Raw genomic sequence first — 21948 nt, forward strand, 5'->3', positions numbered from 1 at the left:
GCCCCCCCCCCCCCACCTCCTTCCCAGAAGGCACATTAGCCCTGCCAAGACCGGTGTGGGGCTGCAGGGAACACGCCCTCTCAGGAGGCCTTCCTTTTGGAGAAAAGGCCCTGAGAACTACAGGAGCGAGACAGGTTGTGCTTCCCAGCCTCTGTGCTTAGACTCCAGCCTCCCCACTCCTGCACAAGGCCACGTACCCTTCCCAGATTTAGGATGCCAGGAACATGCCAATCCGTGTAGCCACAGCAATCCCTGGAGTTGTAGAACTCAGCTGTGAAGAAGGGCACGTTTTGAGCCCAAGCCATTTACTTGGAAGTTTTTCTGTCATGCGTTCCCACTGAGATCAATTTACAGGTGAACATACTAGGAGAGATTTTCATATCAGGTTTTCTGAATAAACCATTAAGCTCTCAGCTACTATTTTATACAAAGAATGGGGTAAAATCCTCCATATGACATTTACTGGCAGCCGAGTTCTCAAGTTTGGGAAAAGATGCACAGACCACAAATGAACCTTCTAAACTGTATTTGGAACTCACAAAACATTTGGAACTGACACATCTTCCTAGAGACAAGGCCCCGAGCACAGAAGTCTGTCCCCACCATAAAAAGTTTCACATTAACTGTACAGAACAAAATTAGCAACGAGTGATCTTTGGCACTAGAATGGGTAATTCCTTAGCTGTTCATACAACATCCAAACTGCGCACATGACATTAGATTGCTGGTTAACAGTTGAAGTTTATGTTTAAATGGTCTTAAAAAGCTAGAAGTCCTAGCCAAGTTTTTCAGTATCAATATGCTAACCGTATCCAATACTTAGTGCCTGAGGTAGAGACTTCTGTAAGAGCTTTATTAAAGAAAACACAATCAGAAAGTACAATGAAGAAAAATTTCCACTCTTGGAAGCATATAGCCAATGCCTTCGCTAGTTCAACAAGCCAACCTGGAAATGTAAAATGCTTACCCCTTTCATTTCTGCAGAGACTTTGCATGGGAGTAAGACTTTCTTTTGTTTGGACTCCTGCATTATAGAATACTATGGATTGCCTCTTTTTAAAAAGTACGATTATTAGGGTGGAATGTGCATGAACCAAACTCACTTAACATTATTATTTAAAACAACACAATTGCATTAGGGACAAGTAAAATCTTTTAGTCTCTCCATGATGTGTGGCCAGAATGTAACGTTTAGTTCCAAACTCTACATTGTAGAGGTGCCGGGGGCTTTCTTATTTTCAGGTGGTAAGGCTCTTCATGAGATTACATGATTTTATACAGATACAATTAATCTAATACCTGGAATCTTCCAATCAAAATGGCCTATAACTGTGTATCTTGGACTTTCAGGTCTTTTCTTCAGTCAAGAAAGACCCTTCCTTTATAAAAAGGCATTTCTTGAAGTAGGTTCAAGTATAACATACTCGCCTTTTACTGCAAGCTAGCTGGCCAAAAATTCATCGTAAACCGTAGATGTTATTTTTAGAGGTATACGGTCTCTTAATGAGACAGAAGGAATAAAGCATGGACATTTATAAGCTGAAAGGGTAAAGCATCAGTATGACTAACGGGAATGACATTTAAGTCCATTCTTGGTATGAACGGCTTAAAGCCAAGTGTTTTAAGCCACCTGTGACCCTGTGATGGAGAGCATTGGAGTCTTACAACCATCATGTAGTTTTGTCAACTATTTTTTCCTTGAAGATCCAAGTTCAGACACATGACCACTAGTTGGTTTTTCTTAGTATATGTGCTGCTGAAGCGAGCACATTGGTTTTTAAATACCTTTACCATAGGCTCTAACTACTTCATAAACACTTCTGAGAAACAGCTCCCGGAACTTGGAAAAGTCAGGTGAACTGCCTGATGTCACACCATTAAGAAATGACAGAGTTAAGGTACCGAAGAAGGACTCTTTTTTCTCTTTAAGACATGGGCGGCCTTCTACAAGCCAGATTATGTGGGAGTTGGCGGGGCCGTGAAGACCATTTTCGATGGCAAATTTCATTTTTATCAAAAGTATTTTTTTTACAGATTAGTCAAGGAAAATCCCCAGAAAAACGGACTTCAAATGAGATAACATACTTGTGGTTTTCAGTGAGCAAATACAGAAACAGGAAAAACTAAGTCACAAGGCAAAGAAAAGCCACAAAGTGAACACTAACACTCTTTAAGAGAATGTTATCTAACCCCCCTTCAAATTCGAATTAAGAAAAAAGCCTGTTGTATACATCTCTTCTGAATAACACATTTTAACACAGATGATGAGCCAAACACACACACCACAACTGAATAAATCCAACAGTATACTGAGAAATATAAACATGTTGACCGTATCCTGGTTCTAGTAGATGAAGGGGCTAAACACTCAACTATTTAGAGAAGCAAGTGTCATAGGACAGGCATGCCTTTGCGGCTTATTTCCAAGGGATGTGATTTTGATAGGAAAAAAACCAAAACCTGCTGACACACATTTTTATACTAATACCTGCAAGTTCCAGAATAACCAGAATGATATTTTTATAGATTCGACGTAGACCCAATTCATGGGTTAAGCTAGCCCCCCATAGGGCCATTTTCCTAATGGAGGTCCATGACATGCCATTAGGGGAGAATGGCTTTGGCAAACTCCCACGTTCAAAGGCTGAAAGAAATGTACCAAGAAACAGCAGTGAGAGTTGGGAACTCTGTGTCATAGTTAAAACTTTGGTGAGAGAACAGACTTGCACATGTGAAGTGACTTAGGATATCTCCCTATACACTTTAAGATGTTGGGAAGAATTATCCGGACACAAAACAACATTCTCATCGGAACAAGCCAAGAGGAAGCGCCGAGGGCACTGTTTGTAAGGAACTAAGTGGATGCTTCTGGCGCTACTTGTCTTTGCCTGGCATTTCTGCTCGACTCCTTTCCTCTCTGTCACTCTCGAGTCCCCAGCCTTTCCGTGGGCGAAGCCACTGTCTCCTTCAGGCTCTGTGTAGATGTGCGTTGAGTGTCTGTGAATCTTCTGTCCTTTGGTTAAGAAATCTCCTTGAAGCTCTAGTGACACAAGAATGACCTGATAAATCTTCACCTTAGCTGTGCTTAGGTGTTTAACATCTTGCTTGTTTTCTAAGAATACGCACTTGAATTTCCTTATAAAACACTTGGTATGATGGAAGCTGTGTACATCTGCTAACGATCCGGCCACGTCAGGTCTATTGTTTTGTGAAATTCCCCTTCAGTCTCTCCTGAGTTTACTTTCTGCTGAAGGTGTTTAGAGAGTCCAAGGAGTGTGTCTAGGCTAAAATTTATAGATTGGGGGGGAAAAAAAAGGCTAATGCATGGCTAGAAGAGAAGTGGACATTTTCCTGAGTAGAACAAGTAAAGAAATGAAAAAGAAACATCCAAAGGGTGCTGGTCCGGGATTCTCCTAAATAATAAAGAACTGACATTTTAAAATTAAGACATAAAAAATAATACTTTTGTAATTTCAAAGTCAGAGGCGGCTTGTTTTCTATGAGAAAAGAGTGAGACACTCCAACTGAAAAGATCCCTGGGAAGCAAAGGCCCCTTCCTTTAAGGTTCTGCTCACCAGCTCATAAACTATAAGACAAACGATGTGAACGGGCTGGGAGAGCTTTGCTCTCCAACATAATATAGGCCTGAAGATATCAATGAAATACTGCGTATCACAAGTGTTATGTGAACATTAATGCTGGTCATTAACAAACAGATATGCCTGTAGGGAATGAATTCTGAAATTCTCTTCAGGTCTATTTACAGGCCGTTCTGACCGGTCTTCCATACAGAAATCTACACTGGCAGAAGTACAGAAATGATCAAAGTTACATGGCAAATTACCAAAAAAAAAAAAAAAAGAAAAAGAAAAAAGAAAAAGGAATTCGGATTTGGGCCTTCTGCCACATGCAATACAAACGGCTCAGAGTATTTTTAGCCTATGAGGGAATTTTTTTATTTCCAATGTTAACATCCAAAGAAAATATCCGACCCTGGTTTCTTGAAACCAGAGAGGCAGATTTCTGGATAGAGATTTAAGGCGAATCAAATAGGTCCACATAGTAGGGCTCATTTTCCAGGCACAGCTTTGCCATAGAGGAATCTTAGTAACACCTCTGGTCAGGGCTGCCGCACTGCTCCCAGACTGAGGACACCTTTGAGAATTGACCTTTTGGAAGAACCTAAATTATGTACACACCGTCAAGGAATATGCTGCCAATCCTTGATAATGAGAGGAATCCTGCAGTTAATCATCAATATTCTCTGAAAATACAAATAGGTTTGCAAAGACTGGAGACAGGTTTGGGTAGGTGAATAAGGTTCAGAGATTTCTTAAGTAAAGGAGAAAAGATCTCAGCCTCCTTCTACTGTGGACTTTCTTTCCAAGACTGAAAACTGATGCTTCCTCCTCTGGCTCCTTACGTATCCGAAATCTTCCCTGCAACGCGAGAGGCACTTTTATTAGGTATGGCGTCTATTAAAACTTTAAACCCAGGGTGGAATTTGCTGAACAAAGTAATAACACTAGCCTAATAGGCATTACCTGAAGGACTTTTTTTCCTTTAATATAAAAGTATAACTATAGTGGTCCAATATACAAATACAAAAGAAAGTTCTCAGACTAAAAAAAATGTACCATAATACTGTACATACAAAAACTTTTCAACAAGAATGATTTAAATATTATCTCTTTTTTCCCAGATCTGGAAGACATAAGTGTAAAGTTCCATAACAGTATTATTGCTGAAATATGTGCCCAGGAACTCAGTGTTCCTCCTTTTCTCCCCCTTGTCCCAGCCCCGCTTTCAGAGTCCCCTGAGCGTCGGTCATGAGCCAGCGGCATCCCTGAAGATAAGCAGAGCCAAATGTTTACTCAGCGGAGGCCATTACTCAGGGAGCGCCGCTTACCGCGAGCTGCGAAGAGCGCAAGCTTCAAGCCCGGCCAGGATTAAATCCAGACGGAGGCCTTCCCATCCCCTGATTTGCTACTAGCACTGCTCTTGTTGGACCCGGCTTTGGCTTTCTTCTCCCGGGGGCCGTCGGGGTTGTTCTGGTGGCCGTGGGCCTGGATCGCTAGGTCCAGGCGCTCCTGAGCCATTTTGACCTCCCGCTGCAGGGTCTCCAGGTCCGCGGGGAGGTTCTCCTCGTGGCTGCCGTACTGCTGTTCCTGGGCGATGTTGGCCTTGTTCTGCTTGTAGGCAATCTTAGCGTTGGACAGCTCGGTGTACTGAATTTGATCCGGTTTGACGGCAACGTTATAGCCAGGGGGAGCAGACGGCGTATTCCAAGTGAAGGGGTAATTATAAGCACCCGGATCATCCAGTTTCCTCCTTTTATTGTTTAGTGAGTCCCGAATTGTCCCAAACCCTAAATGAAGCATTTCCCAAAAGTTCAGCAGGAGGCAAAGGCCTGTGACACCATACATTATCAGGAGGAAGATGGTCTTTTCGGTGGGCCTAGAAATAAAGCAGTCTATCTTATGAGGACAAGGAAGTCTACTGCACACATAAAACGGGTGGACTTGGAAGCCATAGAGAAAATACTGCCCTATCAGAAAACCCACCTCGAACACGGTCCTTATCAGCAACTGCAGCACGTAGATCTTCATCAGCCCATCCTCCTGGATCTGCCGGCGGCCGTCATGCTTGGGTTTAGGTTGGCTCTGCACTTTATTTTCTTTCTCATTTTCCAGTTCCATTTCCGGATACATCATGGGATCCTCTTCATGGTCGTCTTCCGTTTCTTCCAGAGCCCGGTGCTGTTTCCAGCGCACTGCATAGGGCTTGCCCCGAGCTCCTTTCTTGTCTGCTTCGCTCTGCTCCATCTTGGCAATCTTATGAATGGCATAGCCCAGGTACATCACCGAGGGCATTGCCACCAGAATGATCTGGAATACCCAGAAGCGCACGTGGGAGAGGGGCGCGAAGGCATCGTAGCAGACATTCTCGCAGCCCGGCTGCTCCGTGTTGCACACAAATTTGCTTTGCTCGTCATAATAGATGGACTCTCCTCCCACCGCCGTAAGGACAATCCGGAAGACAATCAATATAGTGAGCCAGATCTTCCCCACGAATGTGGAGTGGTTGTGGATCTCCTCCAGCAGGCGAGTCAGGAAGCTCCAGCTCATGGTGGTGGAACTGGTTTGCCCTGATTAAAATGGGAAAATGTCAAAGAAAAAGCAACAAATAGGAAAATCTGAACAACTTAATTTTTCGTCGACATCTCTAGGAACTACTCTTTTGAATACTTGAAATCTCACTTTAAGGCTCATGTTAGAAGCCTAATCAGAATAAAGAGCATCCTGCTCCCTACGACCCCCCAGGGAATACAACTGACCTCAGTCTGTGAGCACGACTTTGGACCTACCGACTCCTAGAAGTCTGGTTAGCCTTCATGGCTCACTAGTTTCAAAGGTAAAACTGTAGCTAACATCGGAGATGTGTTTCTCAGACCCAGCCTACTGGATTCTTCATGTATATGATTATTTCATAAGCCTTCTTTGTGAGATACAAAGAAGAAAGTAGTGAGAGGTGTAGCTATTCTGTCCTCTCGTGGTAAGACTCTCACTGAGAACATCATGGGGGACACTTGGGTTGGACCCCATTGTGAAGAGGTACCTTATTAGGAAATTTAAATTTTGGACCTGGTGACAAAGTATTAAAAAGAATTAAGGAGATGATACAGCTGCAAATAACTGGCAATGATCGAGAACGAAAACAGAAGGCAGAAAGGAACTAGGAAGACGCTCTCTGGCTAGACTGCACAAGATAGCAGATTCTAGAATTCTGTATACAGCTGTATTTGGTTTGTGGTAGATTTATGTTTGCAAACTGAACTGTCAGGACATTAAATCCAATCCACAGGCAAATCCATTCAAAACAGCATTTTGAAGGCCAGTTTTATTCTGAGATTCTTAGATCTATATGCCCAGCATCCGGGTAACAATCATCTAAATGAGACAACGTATATACAATCCCTAATGCGACCCCTGACACAAAGCACACTTCTCTCTCCTTCTCTTCTTCCCACTCCCAGTTTCCTTTTGTAGATTATAGGTGATTATCAGCACCAAAGAAGTTTAAATATACTTTACCTGTTACTCAGAACTTGTTATTCAGAATTTTCTTAGAGAAATGATGTTTTGCTTATAACTTTTCCAGATTCCCTCTGGAAGGAAAAAAGACAAGAGAAGGTCACCAGCTTCCTCCTACAGAAAATGATCAATCATTAAAAAGCCATTTTCAGGAAGAAACAAGTTTTCTATGAAGCACAGGGATTAATCAGCATGAGGAAGAAACATGCTTGAGTTTGAATCCCTCCAAATATTCCTCCCAATACATGTGGTAGGAGAAACTACATTTAACAGTGACCCAAAGATTAAGTCACTATAGTCTAAGAACCTATGACAGGAAGATGAGTCATTCTTGAAAACCTGAAGCAGATCAACTCTGGCACCTATAGGAAAAAGCCAAAGCAGAAAAATCTCAACAAATGCAAACTGGGTCACGAAAGGCCCTGTGAAAATCTTCACCCTGGATGCTCTAGTCCCCTTCTATTCCTTGGAGCAGCTAACACCTCTCACCGGATTTGAATGGCCAACAATGAGCAAGCTGTTTAGTTACAACACCCAACAGCTGGCCCTCAGTCACTCGGACGCTTGAATCCACTGGAAGTGATTTATGGCTTCACACAAAGAAACTGCTCACAGAAAGAAAACACCTGCATCTGTATTGTGATTGAAAAAAAAAATCATCCAGGGGTGTCTGGCTGACTCAGTCAGTGGAGCGTGTGACTCTTGATCTTGGAGTTTTGGGTTCAAGCCCCACATCGGGTATAGAGATTACTGAAAAATAAAATCTGGGCGAGGGGAGCACCTGAGTGGCTCAGTTTGTTGAGTGACTGACTCTTGGTTTCAGCCCAGGTCATGATCTCATGGTTTGTGGGTTCAAGTCCTGGGTAGGTCTCTGTGCTAACAGTGCAGAGCCTGCTTGGGATTCTCTCTCTCTCTCTCTCTCTCTCTCTCTCTCTCTCTCTCTCATCAATCTCTCTGCCCATCCCCCACTCTCTCAAAATAAATAAACTTAAAAAAAAAGGCAGATAGTACAGGCAGCTACATAACACAGAAGCAGCAAGATTACATGCAGCAAGATTACACGCAGAATCTGACCACACAAGCATCTCATCACTTCTCTCACTGAATATACAAGTCATAAAACCACAAAAGAGTAATATGCAATCTTTAAATGGTGACATCAGTCAAGTTTCTTTTTTTTTTAATTTTTTAATGTTTTATTTATTTCTGAGAGAGAGAGAGAGAGAGAGAGAGAGAGACAGCGTGAGCAGGGGAGGGTCAGAGAGAGAGGGAGACACAGAATCTGAAGCAGGCTCCAGGCTCTGAGCTAGCTGTCAGCACAGAGCCCGACGCAGGGCTCAAACCCACAAACTGTGAGATCATGACCTGACCCGAAGTCGGACACTTAACCGAGCCACCCAGGCACCCTGACATCAGTCAAGTTTCTAACACAGAACTCCCGTAATGATTCACACCAAGTTCAGACTCAGATTTTTCCAAACACCACCTCTAGAGCATTTTCCCTAAAGCCTGAAATTCTATATATTCCAATTAGTCAAAATTATCACTGTATAACTGTTAGAAAACTCATCCCCTACACCTCCCTCCGTACCAAAGACCAACAAATATCTTTTTAGTGGTTATTGTGATGAAAGAGTTCTCAATGGTTTAGCATCTCATAGAATAATCTACTTTTTTTTTGGGGGGGGGGAGGAAGAATGAGTGATATGTCTTCAGAGCTTATAAAGCGGCAATTTATACACATATAGAAGTAGGCATCGTACACTGGTTAAGACAAAGGCTAGACTTAGAAAATGCTGAACCCTAAGAACTTGGCTTCCTGAGGGGAATCATAAATGCCACAGTCCCCTGTACCCATACCTGAGAGACAGAGAGAGAGAGAGAGAGAGAGAGAGTGTGAGCAGGGGAGGGTCAGAAAGAGAGGGAGATACAGAATCTAAAGCAGGCTCCAGGCTCTGAGCTGGCTGTCAGCACAGAGCCCGACATGGGGATTGAACCCACGAACCGTGAGATCATGACCTGAGTCAAAGTCGGACGCTTAACTGACTGAGCCACCCAGGCACCCCTAGAAGTGATGTGTTTAATAACTTAACTCCAACATCTCATAAAATGGGTAACAGGAAATTTAAAAAAAAATTTTTTTTTAATGGTTATTTTTGAGAGAGACAGAGCACAAGTGGGGAGGGGCAGAGAGAAAGAGGGAGACACACAATCTGAAACAGGCTCCAGGCTCTGAGCTGTCAGCACAGAGCCCAATGTGGGGCTCGAACCCACCAACTGTGAAATCATGCATGACCTGAGCTGAAGTCGGACGCCCAACTGACTGAGCCACCCAAGAGCCCCAGGAAATATTCCTTCTATATAACCATGGGTTGGGGCGCCTGTGTGGCTTAGTCGGTTGAACATCCAACTCTTGATTTTGGCTCAGGTCTTGATCTCAGGGTCCTGGGATCCAGCACCACACTGGGCTCCACCCTGAGCATGAAGCCTGCTTAATATTCTCTCTCTGCCCCTGCTGCACTTGCTCTCTCTCTCAAAATAAACAAACATTTTAAAAAACACGTAAGGGGCGCTTGGGTGGCTCAGTTGGTTAAGTGTTCAACTTGAGCTCAGGCCATGATCTCACGGTTTGTGAGTTCGAGCCCCACATGGGGCTGTCTGCTGTCAGCACAGAGCCTGCTTTGGATCCTGTCTCTCTCTGCTCTTCCTTTGCTCGCGCTCTCCCTCTCTCTCAAAAATAAACATTAAAAAACATTTTTTTAAGTAAATAGAATAAAATAACAATGGGCTTCCTGAAACGAATGGCAGTGTCACCACTGTTGTCATCAACCAATGAGTCAATAGATTTTTCTTGACACTCTTTCCAAATCCCTTTCCTTTCCTTCCAAGCATTAAGAGAATGGCTTAAATATCAGAGTATACTACTCCGAGGATGGGGGGAGATGGAGGGAGAGAATACAGAATGAGTAAAAGGGTGGGTTCTGGAATTGACGTTTCTAAGAAGAAATGTGTCATTGCCACGTGTGGTCTCACTGTGTTCCTGTTCCACTAGTTCCCTTTCTTCTGAACCATTTTGGGCTCTCCTATCAGAAACCTAAAAGCCAGGACAGTCTTCTCTGACTTCCCCTTTTCAGCAAACAGACACGAATACACAATGGGGAGTGAGAGTATGCAATTAACCTGTGAATGGCTCTCACGGACACATAAGAATCATTTCCATACTTCATCTTTTGAAGAAAGTGCCATGGGAGCGCGGGGGGCGGGGGGCACAGGAGGAGCACACGGGAGCACAAGAGGAGGGGATGGCAAGCACCTCAATGTTTTTTCTAAGAAAGCCCCAATTAAGTACATTTGTACTTAATATCTTCTTGAAAAAATATATTCTTTATGCTTTGGTTGAATTTATCTATAGACAAATTCTAGGAAGCAGGATTATTAGGTCACAGGAAACGTAAATCTGCATGGTTCTTGCTTTATACTGTCATCCAACTTTTAAACAAAAAAATTTTTTAAATATTCATTTCTGAGTGAGAGACAGAGCATGAGAAGGGGAGGGGCAGAGAGAGAGGGAGACACAGAACCCCAGACAGGCTCTAGGCTCTGAGCTGGCAGCACGGAGCCCAACACAGGGCTCGAACCCACAGACCATGAGATCATGACCTGAGCCAAAGTCAGACGGACGCTTAAGCGACTAAGCCTCCGAAGCACCCCGTATGTTGTTTTATTTTTTTTCTTAATATTTTATTTTTTAAGTAATCTCTATACCCAACATGAGGCTCAAACTTACAACCCCAAGATCAAGAGTCACAGTTTGCCAGCCAGGTGCTCCTCAATTTATATATTTTTAATATACCAAGACATACTTCCCCCATATCCTTCCCCGCTTCCTGGGTTATTTCTAGCCTTTTGCCCATTTATTTGCAGAAAATATTTTTTTAATTTTTATTAAAACAATTTTTAATGTTTATTTTTGAGAAAGAGGGAGAGAGAGACACACACACACACAGAATCCAAAGAGGGCTCCTAGCGCCAAGCAGTCAGGACAGAGCCCAATGCAGTATGAACTCAGGAGTTGTGAGATCATAACCTGAACCGAAGTCGAACGCTTAACTGACTGAGCTCCCTGGGTGCTCCATGCTGAATATACTCTAATATAGTATGGACACTAATCATTTGGCTTTTAACATAACACTTCACTTTATTGTCTTCCTTTAATTTTTATGTTTTTAATGTTTATTTATTTTGAAAGAGAAGGAGAGTGCAAGCAGGAAGAGGCGGGGGGGGGGAGGGAGAGAATCCCAAGCAGGCTCTCGACTGTCAGCATGGAACCTGACGTGGGGCTCGATCTCATAAATTGTTGAGATCATGACTTGAGCCAAAATCAAGAGTCTGAAGTTTAACCGACTGAGCCACCCAGGCATCCCTCAAATTTTCTTGTTTTTATATAGTCCATCAGTCAATTTCTTGCATAAATTCAAAAGTGGAAAAAACTATTCCTCCTAGGATGACTTTTTAAGTAAAGACTACTATAATTCACGGTAGCCCATAATTCAAAAAGATTCACACAAACAAAATAACACACACTGAAAAAAATCTTGTTTGCTTATATAACTTTTATTGGACATAAACCACATGTGCTATTTTTAGTCCATTTTCCAAATAACTAAAGTTACAAATCTACCTTGTCTTATCCTAGAAAACAGAATTTTAAAAATTAGTTGGCATAAACATGGTAATAAATTACATAATTCCCTCCCAAATACTTTGTATTTGAAGTTTTCTATGGTTATATCCTAACAGGATCAAGCCAAGTTTACCACATTTTCCTGTAAAATAGAACTCCTAGGATTTTTGAAGATTAAATACAAAGCAAATTATTTGGATTACCCCAGGAGGTAGATTACATGATTGGATCCCTTCTAAAGATGAAGAAATGAGATCAAGAAAGCTTACAAAATTGCCTAAGACCATACAGTTATTAAAGCGGTGAAGCCAGAATCTGAAGTCAGCCAGTCTTGCTCCAGAGTCTGGGCTCTTAACCACCAGTGAAGAATTATACTACAGACAGAACTACATATAGGTTTCCATGTGAACACAGAAGGGGGAACTTAATCCCAATCTTTGGAATCAGAATTAAACTAAACAATAAGTTCACAGATCGGGGTGCCTGGGTGGCTCAGTCAGTTAAGTGTCCCAACTTTGGCTCAGGTCATGATCTCACGGTTTGTGAGTTCGAGCCCCATGTCGGGCTCTGTGCTGACAGCTCAGAGCCTGGAGCCTGCTTCGGACTCTCTCTCTCTCTCTCTCTCTCTCTGCCCTGCCCCTGCTTGTGTTCTGTGGGTCGCTCTCAAAAATAAACATTTAAAAAAATTTTTTAATTAAAAAAAAAATAAATTCACAAAGATCAAAAGGGGAAATTTCAGAGTTTAAGATCTTATGTACAGAATGAACTCAAAGGCAAACAAAAAGAAAAAACTCAGGTTTCTTGGCAGTTGGGACGGAATACTAAAACTAGAAAAGAGGTATCTCCAACAGAAATGGTTTAATTACTTATTTAATTAGTAAGCTTATAGGTTTACTTACTTACTTGGGCACTGAGAATTAGGGACAAGAGAAGTTGGTAAACTCCATTCAGAAGACACCGGGTCGGACGTGCCAGTGTCCTGTACGAGGGGGGACAGTCAGAAGGCGCGCACATGCGGAGCTAGGAGCCGGGCCAGCCCACGAGGCAGGCACTGGGACTCCCGATGCGGCTGGACTCTTGGGGTCACTGCATCCGACCGGGAGCCCCTGGATGTCGTATATCTTTCACCTCTGCTTCCCTAGCTTCCAGCCCAATAAGGGGCACATTTTAAGGGCTAAATAAATGTTTAACAGATGAATAAATACATTCCTATGGGGCCTGCTTTATACTTATTACAATCTCTCTACTTTTTTTTCTCCTAGAAAACAAATTCCCACTGCATTGGCCTGTCCATAAAACGAATCAGCAGCCTCAAGAGGTAATGAGCCGTGGTTCACAGGACAGTAATTTAAGCAGAAAATGGGCTGGTGTATGGAGTGTTGGGTAACACAACGGCCTAGAAATTAATAATTTTCACTTCAAAGTTTTGTTTTTAATCTTGGTTCAACACCTTTCAGAAAACCATTTGCTTATTTTTTCCCTAGTTGTCTCCCTTTCCTGTTTCCCACAATTTTCTCTTTAAAACCTCTACCTTAACTCCCCCAATCCCAGCCTGATTCCAAATTTTCAGATGCTCTTACATTCCTCTTCACTGAGGACAGTAAATGCCAACAGATGGAAACGCTCTCAACTTTCTTTCCTTCCTATTTAAAAACCAGACAAAATCCATGAAACAACAGTTATTGGACACTAAAGAACAGGCAGCACGGACAGGGAAACTACCAGGGATTGTTCTAGCTTACGGCAGGGAGAGTCTCCAGGCTGCAGAGCAGGGGGGCGGGCACCCCGAGAAGCCGGCTGACTCCTTGAATTGAGAAGACAGAGTACACACTTTGGAGAGGCCAACGGAGCTGGAGTTCCCAGGGCGCAGCAGTACCGGCGAGGAGGCAGCTGCCCAGAGAGCAAGCTCTGGGGATGGGCGGACCACTGTCCTCGGACTGCCGGCCAGTGAACGCCTGTGAGGCAATGACCGCAGGAGGGGTATGCGCGAGAAGGAACCGTGCAGCACGACCCCCCAGCTCTCACACGCGGCAGGAAACGTCTGTGCTCTTACACGTCAGGGTGCGAGCACATCCCACACGTGGGGCACGAAGCCGAGTAATGGAAAAGGCAACGCCTCAGAAGTGGGGCATCATTAGCTCTGGACTAAAGTTGTTCTACCACGCTCCCCCCAACAAAGCTGAAAAGCAAACCCTTAAGGGACGCCTGACTAGCTCAGTCAGTTAAGCATCCGACTCTTGGTTTCAGCTCAGGTCATGATCTCAGGGTGTGGGATAGAGCCTAGAGACTGCTTAAGATTCTCATTCTCTCTCTCTCTCTCTCTTTGCCCCTCTCCCCTGCTTACATGCGCTCTATTTTAAAAAAAGAAAAATATATACACTTAAAAAAGATAATTAGCTGTTTAAGGCAAAAAAGCAACAATTTGTTATTGTGGGAATTATCTTTCTTAAAAAAAATTTATTTTTAAGTCATTTCCACATCCAACATGGGGCTTGAACTCACAACCTTGAGATCAAAAGTCCCATGCTCCACCAACTGACACAGCCAGGTGCCCCTGGAATTTATATTTCTTATCACACTTCTTTTGCATAGAAGTAGTAAAACAATAGAAGACAACATCACAAAGAGCAGAGAGAAAGGAAATGGAAATATACTGTTGTAAGGTTATCATATAATACAAGAAGTGATTTAATATTGAAAGCAGACTGTAATAACTTAAAAGATGGCTATAGTAAATCCAAAATTAACTATTAAAATAACAAAACAATGTTACAGCTAATAAACCAATGAAGGACATACTATGGAATCAAAAATAAATGAGACAAAGAATAAATAGGAAGATGGTGGATTAAAACCCTATGATAGTAACAATCACATTAAATGTAAACAGGGTAAATATTTAATTAAAAGGCAGAATTTGGGGTGCCTGGGTGGCTCAGTCAGTTAAGCATCTGACTTCAGCTCAGGTCATTATCTCACAGTTTATGAGTTCAAACCCCACATTGGGCTCTGTGCTGACAGCTCAGAGTCTGGAGCCTGCTTTGGATTCTGTGTCTCCCTCTCTCTCTGCCCCTCCCCTGCTCATGCTCTGTCTGCTTCTCTCTCTCTCTCTCTCAATAATGAATAAACATAAATAAATGAATGAATAAATAAATGGCAGAAACTGTCAGACTAAATAAACAAGATCTAACTATATACTGCTTATACAGCAATCCTCTTTAGGTATAAAGCCACAGAGGTTAAAAAGCAAAACTATGGAGAAAGATGTAACATAGTAACAGTAATGAAAAGAAAGGAGTTAAATGCTGTGACTGAGAGTCTGACTCTTAATTTCAGCTCAGGTCATGATCTCGAGGTTTGTGGGATTGAGCCCCACGTCAGGCTCTGTGCTGACATCATGAAGTCTTCATAGGATTTGCTCTCCCTGTCTCTCTGCCCCTTCCCTGCTTGCTCGCTCTCTCTCAAAATAAATATTAAAAAAAAAGACGGGGCCCCTGGGTGGCTCAGGCTGTTAAGCTTCCAACTCTTGATTTCAGCTCAAGTCATGATCTCACAGTTTAGGAGATTGAGCCCCACATTGGGCTCTGTGCTAGCAGTGTGGAGCCTATTTGGGATTTTCTCTCTCTGCCTCTCTCTCGCGTGTTCTTTATATAAATAAATAAATAAATTTTATTTACAAATTTAATTAAGAAGGAGAAGTAACTCTATATTATGAGAAAAAGTATTTCAGAGCAAGGAATAACCTGAAAGGTCCTTTCACAATAATAAAAGGGTCAATTCATCAATACGACATAAAGTTATCACATGCTTATATACATATCAACAGAGCCTCAAAAGAGAGGAAGCAAAAACTGATAGAACTAAGAAGAACAATTGACAAACCCTACCATTAATAGTTGGGAGATTTCAATACTGATCACTCACAGAATCATTCACAGAATAAACAGTAAGCATATAAAAGATAAACACTATTTACTATCAACCACTAAACAACCAGTTGAGTACACTGGTTTAGAGTACGCTCCACCCAACAGCAAAAGAATTCACAATTTTTTCAAGGACACAAAGGACATGTACTGAGACAGACCATATTCTAGGCCTTTATCCAAAGTCTCAATACATTTAAAATTATTCGAATCATACAAAGTATGTGCTCTGATCACAATGGAATTCAACTGGAAATCACTCAAATTTACTATCTTCCCCTAGTCTCTCTCTTATCATCGAAAAAATCTCCACATGAATGACCCCTAAAGAACTGTTTTCCTCTTCTCCTCCACCCTCAAAATACACCTCCCTAAATTTCCATGACCAATTAATAACATTTTTTTCTTTTTTCAGAAAGCAATCTTTACTTTCCCTATAAACAAACAAGGGACGCCTGGGTGGCTCAGTGGGGTAAGCACCTGACTGTGATTTCAGCTCAGGCCATGATCTCATGGTTTGTGAGATCAAGCCCCACATCAGGCACTGCACGGACAGCACAGACACTGCATGGGATTCTCTCTGTCTCTCACACACTCACCCTCTCTCAAAAATAAACATGGGGCACTTGTGTGGCTCCGTCCGTTAAACGTTCAACTTCAGTTCAGATCAGATCATGGTTTGTGAGTTCAAGCCCCAAATACAGCTCTCTGCTCTCAGGATTAAGGGTCTGCTTCAGATCCTGTCTCCTTCTCTCTGGCCCTCCCTGGCTTGTGTGAGTGCACATACCCACGTGTGCTCTCTCTCTCTCAAAAATGTCTAACATTAAAATAAACTTTTTTAAGAGAACACAATTTAGGATTCACTGAACACATATGCGCTAGGAAGCATACAGAGTGCTCATTTATTTTAATCCTCATAAAATCTTATCTTTTAGATAAGAGTCCAGTTCATGAAAATTAAGTAATGTAGACAAAGTCAGCTACCGGCACAGGTTGGTTCAAACAGGCTGGTTTAACTCCAAAGTCTTCTATTTTTGCTATGCAGTATTTTCTTAACTCCTCCAATAAGGCATTAATTTCTTTCTCTCTCTTTTTTTAAATTTTTAATGTTTTATTTATTTCTGAGAGAGAGAGACAGCGTGAGCAGGGAAGGGTCAGAGAGAGAGGGAGACACAGAATCTGAAGCAGGCTCCAGGCTCTGTGCTGTCAGAACAGAGCCTGATGCGGGGCTCGAACCCACGAACTATGAGATCATGACCTGAGCTGAAGTCGGACGCTTAACCGACTAAGCCACCCAGGTGCCCCTAATTTCTAAATTATTCCCTCATAATGCTCTCAAATACATCATGCATATCTGAATCTGCATATGTAAAATATCTTAAGAATTGAAAACTACCTAAATGGCTAATAACTGATGATGAGTGGTGAAAAAACTATGGTAACATCTATGTGATGGAACAGTACAATACTAATAGGCCTAGATACTACCAATCTACCAAAACTACTTGCCGATAACTTCTACAGTGCCAAATTCAACGGTCAATTCTCTTATTCAACCTTCTAAGCTATATATTTTTTTAAAAGCTTAACTTTTTTGTTAAATTTCTAAAAATATTTTTGAGGGAGAGTGTGAGCAAGCGAGGGAAGGACAGAGAGAGAGGGAGACAGGATCCAAAGCGGGCTCTGTGCTGACAGCAGAGAGCCTGATTCAAGGCTCAAACTCACAAACCAGGAGATCGTGACCTGAGCCAAAATCAAGAGTCAGGTGCTTAACTGACTGAGTCACCCAGGTGCTCCTAAGCTGTATCTGATATACCTGATCACTCCTTCCTCTCCAAAGTACTTTTTTTTTCCACTTGGCTTCCCTGATACCATATTCTTCTGGTTCTTATTTTTCAGTTCCTATTTCAGTCTTACTTCTCCTTTTCTAAACTTTCTAAAATACATGTCCTGGTTTATCCTATCTTGTTACCCTATCCTTTTCCGTGTTCTTTGCAGGTTCCTCCAGCCAGAATTCGACCTGCAAATGATGTCCCATTTGCTTCAACATTTCCCTTGAACTTTAGGCCTGAAATTCAGAGGCCACTCTCCATCTCCTGGGTGTCTAACAGGCCGCATATTTAACATACCACAACCTGGGCCCTGAATGGCTCAGTCGGTTAAGCGTCCGACTTCGGCTCAGGTCATGATCACACGGATCATGGGTCCGAGCCCCGTGTTGGGCTCTGTGCTGACAGCTCAGAGCCTGGAGCCTGCTTCAGATTCTGTGTCTCCCTCTCTCTCTGATCCTCCCCTGCTCATGCTGTCTCTCTCTCTCAAAAATAAATAAAACATTAAAAAAAATAAAATCAGGAGTACCTAGGTAGCTCAGTCAGTTGAGCATCCCATGATCTCACGGCTCATGGGTTCAAGCCCCATATCAGGCTTGCTGCTGTCAGTGCAGAGCCTGCTTCAGATCCTCTGCCCACCTCTCCCTGGCCCTCCCTTGCTCATGTTCTCTCTCAAAAGGAAATAAAAAATTTGAAAAAAAAAGAAAAAATGCTAAATGAAATAAGTCAAATACAAACAAGTCATACATTGTATGGTTCCACTTACATGAAATGTCCAGAACAAACAAACAAACTCAGAGACAGAAAGTAGACTGGTGGTTGGTTGTCTGGGGTTTTGGGAAATAGGATGTAACTATTAAAGGATACAGGGTATCTTTTTGGGATGATGAAAATCTGAATTAAGACAGTGGTGATGTCTTATATACACAACCTTGTGAATATACTAAAAACCATTAAATTGTACACTTTATTTTCTTCTAAATTAAAAACTTTATTTTTTGGGAGATAGAGAGAGAAACAGAGAGAGAGAGCGAGCGAGCAAGCGGCATAGGGGCAGAGAGATTGGGAGACACAGAATCCAAAGCAGGCTCCCTAACCCACGAACCTTGAGATCATGATCTAAGCCAAAGTCGAACACTTAACCAACTGAGCCACCCAGGCGAACCCTGAATTGTACGCTTATTTTAAAAGGATGAAATTTTGGGGCGCCTGGGTGGCTTAGTCGGTTAAGCATCCAACTTTCGCTTAGGTCATGATCTCGCGGTTCGTGAGTTCGAGCCCCGCATCGGGCTCTGTGCTGACTGCCAGCTCAGAGCCTGGAGCCTGTTTCGGTCTGTGACTCCCTCTCTCTCTGACCGTCCCCTGCTCACACTGTCTCTCTCTCTCTCCTAGAAATAAATAAAACATTTAAAAAAAAAATTTAAAAAAAAGGATGAAATTTTAAGGCATATGAATTATACCTCAAAAACAAACTACTTTGTGATACAACTGTTCTATCGCATTGACAAAAATCCAGATGTTGGGGAGGCAGCGGAGAGACAGATCTCATACGCTGCTGATGGGGCGCAGGGGGCGGGGACAGCTCTGATGGCGAGCTGGTACTACCTAACAAAATTACAAGTCCATCTATTCCTTTGACCGGCAATCTCACTGTTGGGAATAATCACCTTATAGCACTGTTTCGATAAAGAACTCAAATGTCCACTCCCTAGGAAATGGTTAAATGCACTATGGTCAATCCATTCAGCAGAATACCACGTGGCCATAAAAAATAATGAGGAATGCTCTCGTTGTATACAGAAAGACACCCAAGACATTTAATTACTGAGAATAGCAAGGTATATAAGTGTATACATTGGTATGCTGTTTGTGTAAGGAACGAAGAAAACCAATCTGTGTTTCTGCTTTTATTTCTACTAAAAAAACACAAGGGGGGCACCTGCCTGACTCAGTTGGAAGGGCATGTGATGCTTGATATCGGGGTCATGAGTTTGAGCCCCATATTGGGTGCAGAGAGTACTTAAATAAATACGTGAATAAACAAACTTTAAAAAAACACAAGAAAACTTAAAAGAAAAACTAATAAAAGTGGGAGAGGGGACTAAAGAAGACAGGGCAGTATCAACACTTTTGATTATGTATCTTTTTATACTGTCTTGTTTTTTGAACCAAATGAATAGACTTTTCTTTTAAAAGAAAATACCCCTAGGGGGCGCCTGGGTGGCTCAGTCGGTTGAGCATCCAACTTCAGCTCAGGTCATGATCTTGCGGCTGGCAGGTTTGAGCCCTGCGTCTGGCTCTGTGCTGACAGCTCAGAGCCTGGAACCTGCTTCAGCTTCCATGTCTCCTCCTCTTCTCTGTTCCTCCCCCACTTGCACTCTGTCTCTCTCTCAAAACTAGACATTACAAAAAACATTTAAAAGAAAATACACCCAAAGGCATTCCATGCCCTATAGAATAGTCTGCTTGACTTGGGGGGAAAAAATCCTTCTGTAAACTTTTTAACATTAAAACATTTTTTCCACAAAAACTCAATTGTTTTATAAAGTGTTCATCTTAATTTACTTCAAAATTTAAAAATCATTATTTATATAATTCACACTACGCATTTTCATACATACATTTGTTGTTTCCTTTATTAAACCTATTTTCCCTGGACACCCTCATATTTGCTCCTGCTCCCTTCATTTATGCTTCTCTTCTGAGGTCACCTCCTGTGGTGAATCTTCTCCGACCACCTACCTATAACCACATGCCTCCATCACCCTCTATCCCCTCACCCTGCCTTTTGCCTTTGGAACTTATTTACGCTACCTATCTTTTCTTTGTTACAGGACTTTGTTCTTATATCCCTGGCTCTTAGAACAAGCAGCACCAGAATGACTGGAATAAATTTAAGTCTCTGCTCATTGATTTTCCTCCACTTTATTTTTTTTTAAGATTTTATTGCGGGGGGCACCTGGGTGTTTTAGTTTGTTGAGTGACCGACTCTGGATTTTGGTTCAGATCATGATCTCATGGTTCGTGGGATCGAGTCCCGTGGTGGGCTCTGTGTGCACAGTGAGGAGCCTGCTTGGAATTCTCCTTCTCCCTCTCTCTCTCCGGCCCCCCACCCCATCACTTGCCCACACTCTCTTTCCCTCTCTTTCAAAATAAATAAACATTAGAAAACAAGTAAAACACTAAAGAAACACTTAATTTTGAAAGTCATTTCTACACCCAACGTGAGGCTCAAACTCACAACCCTGAGATCAAGAGTCGCGTGCTCTACCCACTGAGCCAGCCAGGCACCTCTCTTCCCCCTTATTTTTTTAAATGTTTATTTACTTTGAAGAGAGGGCACTAGCAGGAGAGAGGCAGAGAGACAGGGAGACAGAGGATCTGAAGGGGGCTCCACCCTAACAGCAGGAAGCCCAATGTGGGGCTTGAACCCCCGAACTATGAGATCATGATCTGAGCCACCCAGGTGCCCCTTATTTTATTTTTTTCAAATAGGCTTCATGCCTAGTGTGAAACTTGAACTCACAACCCTGAGATCAAGACAGACCTGGGTTGACATCAAGAGTCAGATGGTTAAAGGACTGAGCTTTCTAGGCACCCCAACCTTCCTCCACTTTAAATTTTAAATTGCCATGGGGTGCCTGGGGCTCAGTCGGTTACACATCCAAATCTTGATTTTGGCTCAGGTCATGATCTCACAATTCATGAGTTCAAGCCCTGCATTGGGCTCTGCCCTGCCAGTGCGGAGCCTGCTTGGGATTCTCTCTCCCCCTCAAAATAAACTTGAAAAAAAATTTTTTTTTTTTTTAATTTTAAAAATGAATAAATTTTGAACTGATTTTCCACAATTTCCTACCCGGAAAATTTTTCGTCCTTTAAGATTTAGCTCAAAGGCCACTTTAAGTTTCCCTGATCTCCTCAATTAATCCCCTCCGCAGAAAGCCCATAGTTCTTCATTCCCTCAATATCAGGACTTACTCTATTAAATCGAGGTTAGTGATACTGGTTTCTTCTGCTGGAATGAGCTCCTTGAAAGTCCAGGTTTCTTCAATTTTTCTGACCACTTAGCTCCTAGCATCCTGCCCCGGACATAAAAAGCACTCAATGAATGTGTGCTATATTAAATAGGAGACCTGAATATGTACAAAGTAGAAAATATAAAACATGTTCATTAATACAATCATATATCAGGACAGAATACAATTAATCATATAAAAATACAAAATGTGAAAACATTTACAGAAAGGAAAGAGATTAATTCCTATGGATTAAAAAGCATAAACTGTCGGTAGGTTAGGCTCAGGTCATGATCTCCCTGCTCACAGGTCCGAGCCTCCCGTCGGGCTCTGTGCTGTGCTGACAGCTCAGAGCCTGGAGCCTGCTTCATTCTGTGTCTCCCTCTCTCTGTCCCTCCC

At 42.4% G+C, this 21948-nt stretch overlaps 1 protein-coding gene across 4 annotated transcripts in view; it reads right to left on the reverse strand.

The window, feature by feature from the left end:
• Nucleotides 1-509: 509 nt before the first annotated feature.
• GJC1 (gap junction protein gamma 1) overlaps nt 510-21948 on the reverse strand; it is a 40756-nt gene continuing 19317 nt past the window's right edge. For 2 of the 4 annotated variants that reach the window (XM_077747722.1, XM_077747723.1), the window contains exons 2-4: nt 21512-21612; nt 7095-7168; nt 510-6148 (exon numbers count right to left, since the gene is read on the reverse strand). In XM_077747722.1, the coding sequence (XP_077603848.1) occupies nt 4950-6128 (1179 nt within the window). In that variant the 5' untranslated portion in view covers nt 6129-6148; nt 7095-7168; nt 21512-21612 and the 3' untranslated portion in view covers nt 510-4949. Of the gene's footprint in view, nt 6149-7094; nt 7169-13520; nt 13675-21511; nt 21613-21948 lie in introns of those variants that run through there. The other 2 variants (XM_077747726.1, XM_077747724.1) reach the window with 2 other exon arrangements.

Source organism: Crocuta crocuta, unplaced genomic scaffold (assembly GCF_008692635.1).
Source record: "Crocuta crocuta isolate KB4526 unplaced genomic scaffold, BGI_CrCroc_1.0 scaffold289, whole genome shotgun sequence".
Taxonomy (NCBI): domain Eukaryota; kingdom Metazoa; phylum Chordata; class Mammalia; order Carnivora; family Hyaenidae; genus Crocuta; species Crocuta crocuta.